Below are 11,957 nucleotides of genomic sequence, written 5' to 3'. Positions count from 1 at the left end.
GTTTGTTTCTCATCGGTCCAGCCGTGTGCACAGTGCCTCCCTCAGGCCAGTTCTCTTTTCTCCTCACAGCCATTCTCTACGCTTTTTTATTTTACTGCCATACAGCAACTATCGGGAAGCTTATCACAACACACGTTCTTCTCATCCGGCGATCATATGCAACACATACTGCTCCATCTCTTCATATCTTTTCGGCAACATGCTCGACTTCTCCAGCAAATGGCATGTTTAATTTCCATGGCATGCTGAAAGAACTACATCCAAAGCAGTGAAAGCTGGTTCTCGCTGCTTGAACTACCCATGCTCTTATCTAGCGGCATTATTTCTTAGGACGGTTACTAGCCTCAAATAAGCCGTTGGACATCATCAGTCCAGCCTTCAAATCCAATTTGTTCGGAAAGGTCGGACTTACGGACTTCAGTCTGCCTCCAATCGTCGTTAAGAGTGTATCAATCGCCTTCATAGTTTGGCTTTCCTGTCAATCGACATTTGGCCTTTGACCACGCACTCTCTCACTATATCTGTTCAGGCATTTACTGCCTCACTCGACTCGACGCCATCCGTCAAAATAGGCAAATCATACAAGTGTTGCAACAGGTCAATTCGCCTCGTTGTTTACTTTTTCCAAATACCACGAACCACGAACCACTTCTCGGCGCGTTGTATTTCATGAGGCCATTTGTATTGCCCGTCTTGGATTTCCAAGTAATTCGTACTGGTACGTCCTCCCTCTGAACAGATAGAAATACATTATTCATGGATAGCTTTCCATTTCCATGCTGTCAATAATAGACTTTAAACCAATCCGTCCATAGCCATCCACCCTCTCAATATTACTATGATTGTCATCAGACCAAGCAAACGACTGGATGTTAGTAATGCGTTTACCGCAGACAATTAGCAAACTGCAAAAAGCCAATCAACATCTCTGCTCAAAATCGACCGATTGAGGTGCCAGACTGTAGGTGTTTAACCTATACTCTGGGTCTTGCCCGTCAGTCAGAGACATGACGGATCCGCATTTGCCATTGTCCTCTCATCCGACCTGTATCTTACCCACTCATAGGATATAGTCATTAACATGGACTTTCCCTTGGTCCCATCGTGTACCCGGCAGCTCTTCCATTAACACCCGTGTTCACACAGGTCTTATTTTTGTAGCCGTACACACACCCCAATCTGGGAACCGACTGCTCCATCGATACTGCGGACGACAGACCTCAGACCTACCGACGTCCACACTGTGTTCGGCGTATCCCAAAAGAGCAATAAGCTTTGACTGTTTGACTGGACGACGTCGCCGATGACAGACTTCAGGCTTTTTTTGAGCCCCATGCTTGGTTTCTGATTCTTATCCCTGCTTTTCTGTGCGTTTTTTCCAGAGTGGTTGGGGGTGACTGATCTCATGGGTTGACGTTCATGGACCATCGGCTTGAGGACCGAGGTGACTGCGTTGGTCTGTATGCCTCGCCAAAGGTATAAAGGCGGTTGCTCGAAGACCGAAAGAAAAATCATCAGTTGAACATTTTACAGTTCTCGTCGATCTACCTCTAAGCTCATGTACTCGAAATTTCTTTTCGTTGCCCTCGCAGCCGCGTCAAGCATTGCTTTGGGTAGCCCATCTTCCTCATTCACGTCAAGCAAAACGCTGATTGTCTCTCATTGATTCAGGCAATGCCAGACGATGCGACAACAAGCACATTATCGAGTCCACACCCGTGACTATGCCCTCTGGCCACACCATTACCATGCAGAGATTCAACTGCACCAACGACATCCACGAGGCCCCCGAAGCTCGAGCGGCCGCAAACTCTCTTCGATCTCTGCAGGACAAACGCGCTGCTTCTCAGTGCACGACAGCCAACTGCATCTGCGGTGTTCCTTGTATGCACTTATCCTTTTTCGCACTTACCATTGTAAATACCCATACAATCACCCGAAAGGTTTCTTTAACAAGTGCTTCCCTACAACCGCGAATATTCAAGCTGCGGACTGCACCAATCTTGCAAACTCTCTTATAAGCAACCGTGCGTAGCATCATCAATGTGGTCCACGAGAACATTGGCTCAAACAGTTGCTCTGCAGCGGCTTCTTTCACAATCCCACCGGCCCAGGCTCTCGCATTCATTCTCAACAGCTGCGAATACGCTGCATTCGGCACCAGCAACACTCAACCGACAGAATACTGCTTCAGCGACTTTGTAAGCGCCTTTCTTGCTTTTTTCTGTGCCACTTGTATCGTGTTTTGCTGATTGTTTCCTTTGAAAATATAGGGTGTCGCTGCGTCGGAGGTGTTCCACGTCTGCGGAAACACCCAGCAGGGATCATGCGAAGGTACACTGAACGGCGCCCCTTTCTTCGTCGAGTACGTGTTCGTTTTACTGTGCTTTCGTACATTATGGGACTCACGTGTTTTTTATCAGCCAACTGAACCTCCTGTGATGTCTTTGTATTCCGTTGGTTGGTTTACTCCACGTTGGCCATTATGGATGTCTACTGTTGTGTTATCTACGTACTGAAACTGTTCAAGCCGGCAAGTGGTAACTTGTATTCTGTACCTAAAAGTCTGAATCATTACTCGATGTCGTGAGAGGCGCACTTCAACAGATCCTGTTTTCTTTAATCCTCTTTCTTTCTTTTACTTCTCGTACTGTGACGTCATCAGCTGAAGCAAACGACTGGACATTGGCAATGCGTATACCCAGCGATGAGTGCGCAAACGAGCTCAACTGCGGATAACATGAGAGGGAGAAAAAAGGATTTTCCCCTAAGGGATCTTCACTGATCTTCATCAATTCTTTTGACAGATAAATGATCATTCTATTTGTGACATGAAGGCAGTTAAAATACAATGTCCTTCTTCAATTTTGTGGACCTGCTATACCACCTCGAGAATGTGCCTTTCCCCCATCTCGAGGTTCTTTCTCGCCTCCAGGAGATTTCGCTTTTTTTCTGTCTCTGAACTTTAAGTTTTCGAATTCTGGAATGATTTTCTCCAGGGAATTTCTGATCCCACCCACCGCTCCCGTCTTTCTTCTTATTAGTGTTTGGTACAGCCACATCACAATCTTCGAAACTGGCTTTAGTGTGGCTTTGACCTAGTCGCTCAGGCCTTTGGCAGCCCAACTCCTCTCCAAATCAGGACCCGGGAAGCTCCCCTATAAGCATGTCCGCCTGGGATCCCAATTTTTGCCCTCAAATCCGCGAGATTTTGGGGCTCAAATCCGCGAAACCGGACAATGCCCGATAGGGGCTTTCCCAATTAGGATTTTTTTTTCAGCCCTGCGGGGCGAGCTTGCAAAACCACTCGATGGCTCGACAAGTCATTAATTGATTGCAAAATAAACATATGGAGTAGATATTTAGGTGTTACATGCCTCGAGGGGAAGGATTTTGAGGAGGTGGAACCTCCATTACTAGTTATCAGGATAGTGAAGAAATATGTCAGGGTAGCAGAGAAAAGACGTCCAAGTTTCACTAATATGCTGTATATAGGAAATGTAACCTTGCTTCGATTTACTACTGTGTATTTCCGTTGATTTCCATCCGTCTACCGCTCTTAGATAATAGACGCTGGCCAATCATTGCAATCTAAGCGGGATCCCGGCCCCAAATTTGGCCAACAATTAGCTGCATCTGGGAAAAATGGTTGCGGCATGCCGCCTTTGAACCATTACTACAGAAGTTTTTTTAAAAATATGGGCCTCAAATCCGCCAAACCGGACTTTGTTTGGCCAAAATTTTGCCTGCGGCGCCCTCAAATCCGCGAGAACTGGACAAAGAAATTGCCATTTTTTGGCCTCAAATCCGCGAAAATCCGGACATGCCTGTACGGGAGCTTCCCGGGTCCTTCCAAATCAGTTCATCCAGGTCGCGTCTTCATCGCGTCAGACCTGTACTAACGATCACGTGTCCTTTAATTCCTGTGGTCACTTCGACTCGCAGCCAATGTTCAGCTACACACCCACAGAAATTTGTGTCACCACGGATATATAGTCCTCACTTTACTTGATATCTTGTGTTATTCAATCTCACAATTATATTTCCTTCTTCTCTTATATCTCGCAGGAATCCCTTCGAGCGATATTGTTTACCCCAAACAATTAGCAATTTACGAAAAGCCAAACAACATCTCTGTTCAAAATCGACCTGGCGGACTATAGGTATTTAGTCTGTACTCTGGACCATTGTCCTCTCATCCCCTATCTTGCCCGCTCGCAAAATACAGTCACAAAAATGGCCTTCCCCTTGGACGCGGTGGCTCACTCATTAACACCGGTGATCACACATGTCGGTATTTTTGTAGCGTGCACACACCCCTATAAGTTGGAATCGACTGTTCCATTGATGCTGCGGACGACAGACCTCGACCTACCGACGTCCGCACTGTATTTGGCGCAACCCAGAAGGGCAATGAGCTCCGGCTGTTTGAATGGTCAACGTCGCCGTTGACATGCTTCAGACTTTTTTGAGTGCAATGCCTGATTTCTGATCGTTACTTTTACTTCTTCGTGCGGTTTTTTCAGAGGGGGTGGGGGTGATTGGTCTCAGGAGTTGACGTTCATGGACTATTGGCTTGAGGACCGAGGTGAATGCGTTGGACTGGATGCCTCGCCAAAGGTATAAATTAAAGGCGGGTGCTCGAAGAGCGAAAGAAAAATCATCAGTTGAACATTTTGCAGCTTCTCGTCAATCTACTTCTAAACTCATGTACTCGACGTTCCTTTTTGTTGCCCTCGCAGTAGCGTCAAGCATTGCTTTGGGTAGCCCTTCTTCCTCATTCACGTTGAACAAAATGCTGATTGTCTCTCATTGATACAGGCAACGCCAGACGATGCGACAACAAGCACATTATCGACTCCACACCCGTGACTATGCCCTCTGGCCACACCATTACCATGCAGAGGTTCAACTGCACCAACGACATCCACGAGGCCCCCAAAGCTCGAGCGGCCGCAAACTCACTTCGATCTCTGCAGGACAAGCGCGCTGCTTCTCAGTGCACGACAGCCAACTGCATCTGCGGTGTTCCTTGTAAGCACTTCTCCATTTTCGCTGTTACAGTTGTAAATACCCATACGGTCGCCCGAAAAAGGTTTCTTTAGCATGTGCTCCGCTACTACCGATCATATTCAAGCAGCGGACTGCACCAACCTCGCAAACTCTCTTATAAACAATCGTGTGTAGCATCATCAATGTGTTCTACGAGAACATTGGCCCACATATGTGTGCTCTGCAGCGGCTACCTTCACAATCCCACCCGGCCAGGCTCTCGCATTCATCCTCAACAGCTGCGAATACGCCGCTTTCGGCACCAGCTCGACGCAACCGACAGAATACTGCTTCAACGACTTTGTACGCGCCTTTTTTTCTTTTTTACAAAATATATATATATAATATTATTCAAATACCGTTTTGCTGAATGCTGATTGTCACCTTTGAACATACAGGGTGTCGCTGCGTCAGAGGTGTTCCATGTCTGCGGGAACACTCAGCACGGATCATGCGAAGGTACACTGAACGGCGCCCCTTTCTTCGTCGAGTCCGTGTCTTTTTATTTCTTCTTCTTGATTTCTAATTATGAGGCTAACACTGTAACAACTTCTTTTCCAGCCAATTGTGATGTTTTTTCTCTCTAAAAAAAGTATTGGTTGATTTATTCATTCAGATCAAATTCCACGTCGCCAATCCGTGGCCAGACGGCTATCTTTGTGTTGTACTTGTAGGTGTATAGGTATTATGAATATGCGGAAATATTTTTGAGAAATCTTGGATGATCTTTAGCCGTCTATGATTTCGGGTACATAGTAAGTTTCTATCGCGGAAATGGGATATGTTCCTGTTCTTCAAGTTCAAGTTCTGCAATTCACCAATTTTTTCCTACAAATATTTGCTAATGCTAATCTCCCTGATCGTGTGATGATACTAGCAGTACGGCCGACTAATAGTATAATTGGATGTATTCCCACTGCCCTCTGAGTCTATGTTTCTATCTAGTCACTATGCCGCACAATAAGTCTGAATGATTACTTCCAGTTACGAGTAGCATATTTTGTCACTCTCTTCGCCGACCGCTTTGTGAAATGTCAATGAACCCTTGGCGCGTCGCGTCATTAACATCACGTGAAGGTCAAGCCCAGCGCCCACTACCAAATCGAAGTTTTCTTGCACTCCTGAGTCCAATCCCACCTAATTCTCAGATCTCAATACTTATCCAACTTCCTCGTTCACAGATAAAAAAAAAATTTAAAAGAATGTATGCTTTTTTTGTGCCATTCTCATTCTTTCTACTAATACTTAGTCTACAATATTACTATACTACTTAACAAATAATACAATCGACGAAAACGGGCAACAGCAACGCAGCCTAAATGCTAATCATACAGAAGCAAAATACACAAACCCCCCCCCCACACACCCAACCTCCCAAATCCTCTAGCGCTCCTGTGCTCTAACTATCGCACGACGAATAGCGCACCGCCCCGCCCCTCAAATCCTTACTAACCCTCGACCGTCCCCTCTCCGCCTCCTCCGCATCATCCCCCAACATCAATATCCTCCTCCTGCGCTTCATCCCCTTGACCGGGTTACGCACACACAGCATCATCAACCCCGCAAAGCCCACGATGCACGCGCCGACGACGAAGATGGCTTTGGGGAAGCTCGCGGCTGTGCCGCTGTATATCAGCCCGAAGAGCATCGGCCCGAGGATCATCTGCCCGACAGCTTGGAGTACCGCGAGTGCACCGAACAGTGTCCCTGAGCCTGGCGTCTCACCCGCACCACTACCAGCGGAAGGCGACCCATTCTCATTGACATTATCCCCGCCCTCACCGCCATTAAACGCGCGCACCTGGAGCATACACAGCGCGAGACTCTGGATCGCCGGGACAGCGCCGCTGCCCATCCCGTTCATCGACGACGCGAGCACGAACAGCGCCTGGCTCTTCTCCGGGCTGATCCCGCCGACCATGAGCCCGTCCAGGTTCATATGCGCCGGGCCGGGGAGGACCGAGACGAGCGTGTGCGAGAGAATGTCGACGAGGAGCGAGCACCGCGTGAGACGCAGGTCGAAGCGGATCTCTTCGCCCAGCTGTGTACGTGTCGGTTTGGGTTTCTTCGTTGTTGTTGTCGGTGCGCCTGACGATGTTGCTGCTGCTGTGGGTTGTTTCTTTGCGGTTTTACGTTTTGGTTTGAAGAACCCAATGAGGACTTGAGGGAGGATTAGCAAACTCGTATTTTGGGGTTTGAGGTATAAATAACTCACAAGGCAAGGCAAATAATAGCCAGACCGCCCTTCCTACACCCATAAACGAAATATAATACCCAAGCTGCTCGGCACCCCATCCGTACGTCTGCATAGCGTACATATACTTGAGCTGGTACAAGCCCGTGGAGAGCATGAACGCGAACAGCGCGAGTGCCAGAATGGTCAAGCTCCAGTCGCGCTTCTTGCGCAGGCCGATTCCATTCGGGGAAGGCTGGAGAACCATGACAGGAAGGAACACGGCGAGGGGCCTCAGGAACCCAACAATGACGCCGTCTTCTTGCTTTGCCGGTTCAGGCACATCGGATGACGATGCTCCTGCATCATTCGCCTGCGCTGGGTCGACAGCGACGGCGGTGTGCTTGCTTGCAGCGAGCGCGGCGGCCTCTGCCTCTGCGATTGCCTCTAGCATCTTCTTCTTCCCGAGCGACTCGGGGAATACGAAGAGGACGAGGAGGAGATTTGCAAAGGAGAGCATGATGGAGACCCAAAATACGGTTGTGACTGTTTTATCCCCACCTGCTTCGGCCGCGAAGATGCGTAAGGGATGCTGGATGAGGAAACCGCCGATACTGGGACCCACGGCGAGGCCGAGGTAAAAGACGCCCTGGAAACGGCTGAATATTTGTGCGCGGGAGCCGGGGGACGTGCAGTCGCTGAGATAGGCGGAAGTTGCGCATTGGAGAGTGGACCAGCCGCCGAGCAGACCCTCGATGACAGGTGCGATGAGGAGGAGATTGTGTCCGTGCCGGGCAAGCGGGGAAGAAGGAGTAGAGACGAGAATGAATGTGAGATCGCTAATGGGGGGTCAGTCAAACTTGTTGATGGAGATGGATGTGGGACGCACGTTAGGAAAAGACCGAGGGTGGCGATGGCCATGACACGAGTGCGGCCGTGACGCTCGCTGAAGTGACCCCACCAGCCTGTGGTGAGGGCAGAGAGGAAGCCCATGGTTGTGGTCATGATAGCTTGTATGCGTGCTGCACCTGCGATGACTGCCGGGTCTGACAGACATCTCTTGGAAGGCAGGCGACTTGGATTTTCAGTGTCGTCGCTGTCCTGTCTGTCCTGGTCTAACGGATCGAGCAGGACAGAGACGGACAGCGGTGATGAATTGTTGGAGGGATGGAATTGATGTAGCAGGGGGCTGATGGGATCAACTGTAGGGGAAAAGATGGCAGGGACCTGTGTGTGATTCCAGTGGTGGTCGCCGTGGAGCTTGTTGCAGGAGAGCTGTGTAAAGACTTCGACACGGGGTGCAAGGGTCATTGCGCGCTGTAGACATGGCAGTGAGAACAGAGATAGTGCTAGCGCAGAATAATACTGACCACTAGTGACGCAGTGACGGCAAATGGGACAAGCCTAGCGAGAATGAGGGATATATGCGCACGGAAAAGGCAAAGGACCTACCATAACGGTCGTGGGCGGTAGAATGGTTTCTTCTTTGGCTTCTGTGCTGACGCCAACAAAGGCGTCGACTCGTCGCTTGGCACTCTGTCGTCATCGTCTGCTGGGAGGACTGCTGCGGGCTGCTTGTTCTTCCGCTTTGCGGTGGCAGGTGTGGGGTGGTGTCTTGTGCGGGAGGGCGAGTTGAAAGAGGAGGCGTCTGGGCCGATGAGGGCGTCGCCCGCCACGGTGTTGAGGGGCGGCAGCTGAGAGCGGGACATGAGGGAGAAGTGTGAGGAGAGAGGGAGGGAGGGAGAGGCAGGTTAATATAAGGGATATGAAAGGACAGGCGCGGCAGGCGCGAGGCGGAGGCGGTGAGACACGAGCAGGCAGAGATTAGAAATGAGGGGGACTGGCAGCCCAGCGTCTCTTCACTAGACATCCATTGATAGCTTCCGGCTTCTCGGCTGTCATCCTGACTCGTTGCACTCGTACGTGAACACTCGTGCCCGCAGTGCGTCTCTCCTCTATTTTCGTCTCTTATCTCCGTCCCAACATAACTTTCTTACTTATCATCTATCTTACCCATGAACTCTCTATTTCAAACAAACTCTCACCATAATCCCCAGTCATGCGACACCCAAGGACAAGCCAGGCGCGACACATGCTGTCGCCTTGCCGCTTCTCATATCCCGTCGCCCGTGTCTAATTGTCCCATCTTCTATCGCGTGCTACCTCTTTCTGTCGTCATTTTAGACTACATTCCAATTCTGGCATCCTGAAAGCGCGAGCGCCTCTGCCATCCACTCTCCTTGGGCGCTTTATTACCCATTCCGTTTCAAACCCGGCCCCGGAATCCATATCTCTGCATCACAACATCGCTAAACCAGCGGATCACCCTCCTCGCTTCCCATGACGTCCCTCCAAATCTCTTGGCACATTCTAGTGCACCACCAGTTAGGGGCCTTGGCTTGCACATCGTCCTTCCACCGGGCACGAGGTCACACAATTTACTTTCTTCGACGTTGCACTCGACTCCTACTTTATCTCATCGCAACCCTAATTGACCTCCACGTCTGCTATCGATCTCTTGGCAGCTGAATCCCTCTGTACTGAGTACTCCCAACCTGCTCGGATCTTTCAGGCGCCACACAGGAGTGCTCACAAAGCTTCTTCTCAGTCCAACACACCTTCTCAGCTCACACCGCTCACTGGGAACCGATATCACAGTATTATATTTCATTTCAGATCCAACACCTCTTTTGTTACAATCTATCTTCGCTTCCCAAGCGCAATGACAATGATAACCCACTGCACTTATCACAAAGTCTGTTTTACAGGAAGGGCTTGAGTGCCTGGGGCAGGATCTGCGCGATAGCAGCGCCATTGGGCGGCTCAATCGATTGGAAGTACTATACACAATCCCGCACATCAGCATCCACCACAAGCAAAAGAAAAGAACCAAAACACTCACATCACCCCACCACGGCCCAGCAGCCCACCAAAGCGCACCAATCCACACACCAGACTCCTGCATCGCACACAGCGCACCCTGCACAGCACTAATACACTGCGCATTCGAGCCCGCGCCAATCTCCCCCAACAGCCCCTTGAGCCCATTCGCCTGCAGCCACTGCGTCGCCTCCTGCAAGCGCTCGGCGCCGATCGTCGACGAGACGCAGGTGGCTGATGTCCCGGAGCTGTCCGAGTCGAGGTACTGGTGCATCTGGATCGCGACATTGTTGTTTGGGTCTTTGATTGCGCCGAAGACGTCTGCGTTGCCGGAGGATTGCCATGACCAGGCGCCTGTCCATGCTGTAAAGAGGTATGAGTAGGTATTTCTTTTTTGTTTTTTTGGAGGGGGGGAAGACGTACCGGTTCCTTCGACGAGAATGAGCTGTTGGGTTGCGCCGGCTGCGCGGATCGCGTTGACGGCTGCCTGGTTCAGGGTGAAGACGGTCGAAGCGTCGATACCGTATGGCTCGTTCATGATATCTATTCGAGGTTAGACCCAGTCAAAGCTGCAAAAAAAATTAAAAAACACACCGAAGATGACGTTGGCGTTCGATTTCTATTGGCATTTAACAAATACCGTATGACATATCAAACAAAATCCACATACGAATTCACCAGCGAGGTTTGTCCAGACTGGTTTTTGGAGAGAATGGTTAATTAATTTCGAATAAACCACAAATTTAGCGCGTACAAGTGGTGAAGCTAGCAAACAACCCCATGCTTTGTCAGACAAAATTAAGCGCTCATAGGCTCAGAGGAACACTCACTCGGAGACGCTGGTGATGATTGCGTTGTTGTACCTCATGTAGTTATGCGCTGCACATCACATATCAGCTAGTCTGTTATTATCACCATAGCGGGCACGAAAACGCAAGACGTACGGTCGATAACGGCAAATGCACCCTTGCCCGTGATATAATTGACAATCTAAAATTCAACCCACACACACAAAGCATCAGCCTCCCCCAAAAAAGCGAAAAAAAGCGAGCTTAGCGAGGATGATATTAATATGATATACTCACGGTTTTCAAGCCGCTGAGGTACGTCTGGTCGAATGCGCCTGCGAGCCCGTTCGCGGGCGGGTTCATGCGCTCGACGAGGAAGGGTACGCGGAACGTGTTGAATCCCTGTCCTACAAAGTAATCGATCGAGCTCGGGCTAGGCCACGTGTAGTCTTTTCCAAGGACACCCTACATCCCCCCCCCCCAAAAAAAAAAAAATAAGCGCCCTGCGCACATCACCGAATCTCAAAAGCACAAAAAAACTTTACTTACAGGCCACGCGGTGCCCCCGAACTCGGCGCCCGACTCGCTCACGCCGAAGAACTTGAACTTGGTGCGCGATCCCGCGCAGACGGAGTTGCCCGGCACTGTGCCCGTGGACGTGGGCGTGCCCGTGCCGCTGCTGCTCGCTGACGACGTCGTCTTTGTTGGTGAGGCTGTTGCGGTGCCTGGGAGGCACTGCGAGTAGTCTGGGTGTTGCAGATACATGGTTTTATTTAGTGGGTTTTATTTTTATTTTTAATTTTTGGGGGGAGGGGGGGGATGAGGGAAGAGGGTAGCTTACATGGGTTGGAGTAGGTGCATACGGAGCCGGAGTCGCAGACTGTTGAGCCTGAGTAGCCTTGTCCCTGCATTCGAACGTCAGCTTGATCAAAAAATTCTTTTGCAATTCACATCGCGAGAAAAAAGCATACACCACACTGGCCGTACACAGCTACAGACAGCACAGGAGCCACAGCGGACAAGAGCGCAGCCAAAGACGCGAACGCAGTAAACGAGGACCTCAT

At 50.0% G+C, this 11,957-nt stretch overlaps 4 protein-coding genes across 4 annotated transcripts; 2 read left to right on the top strand and 2 right to left on the bottom strand.

Annotated features, from left to right (window-relative positions):
• Positions 1-1,748: 1,748 nt before the first annotated feature.
• Positions 1,749-2,442, top strand: JR316_0005925 (uncharacterized protein; the record flags this gene model as incomplete). The annotated part of the gene is made up of 5 exons (XM_047891675.1): positions 1,749-1,884; positions 1,944-2,027; positions 2,086-2,201; positions 2,274-2,365; positions 2,424-2,442. 5 exons carry the CDS (start codon positions 1,749-1,751, stop codon positions 2,440-2,442), a joined length of 447 nt encoding a protein of 148 aa, XP_047749024.1.
• Positions 2,443-4,708: 2,266 nt separating this feature from the next.
• On the top strand, positions 4,709-5,623 carry JR316_0005924 (uncharacterized protein; the record flags this gene model as incomplete). Its single annotated transcript, XM_047891674.1, has 6 exons — positions 4,709-4,763; positions 4,822-5,034; positions 5,096-5,179; positions 5,240-5,355; positions 5,451-5,542; positions 5,614-5,623. The coding sequence occupies 6 exons, from the start codon at positions 4,709-4,711 to the stop codon at positions 5,621-5,623; spliced, it is 570 nt and encodes a 189-aa protein (XP_047749023.1).
• Positions 5,624-6,451: 828 nt separating this feature from the next.
• JR316_0005923 (putative membrane protein C14C4.07) lies at positions 6,452-8,934 on the bottom strand (the record flags this gene model as incomplete). The annotated part of the gene is made up of 5 exons (XM_047891673.1): positions 6,452-7,212; positions 7,268-8,064; positions 8,115-8,542; positions 8,596-8,629; positions 8,678-8,934. 5 exons carry the CDS (start codon positions 8,932-8,934, stop codon positions 6,452-6,454), a joined length of 2,277 nt encoding a protein of 758 aa, XP_047749022.1.
• A 1,053-nt stretch (positions 8,935-9,987) lies between these two features.
• Positions 9,988-11,658, bottom strand: JR316_0005922 (Endo-beta-1,4-glucanase B; the record flags this gene model as incomplete). The annotated part of the gene is made up of 10 exons (XM_047891672.1): positions 9,988-10,065; positions 10,128-10,468; positions 10,529-10,648; positions 10,700-10,724; positions 10,776-10,801; positions 10,860-10,888; positions 10,936-10,984; positions 11,050-11,095; positions 11,191-11,358; positions 11,443-11,658. 10 exons carry the CDS (start codon positions 11,656-11,658, stop codon positions 9,988-9,990), a joined length of 1,098 nt encoding a protein of 365 aa, XP_047749021.1.
• Positions 11,659-11,957: the final 299 nt, after the last annotated feature.

The sequence above is a fragment of the Psilocybe cubensis genome, chromosome 5 (assembly GCF_017499595.1).
Source record: "Psilocybe cubensis strain MGC-MH-2018 chromosome 5, whole genome shotgun sequence".
Classification (NCBI taxonomy): Eukaryota; Fungi; Basidiomycota; class Agaricomycetes; order Agaricales; family Agrocybaceae; genus Psilocybe; species Psilocybe cubensis.
This window is presented reverse-complemented; position numbering and strand designations above follow the sequence as displayed.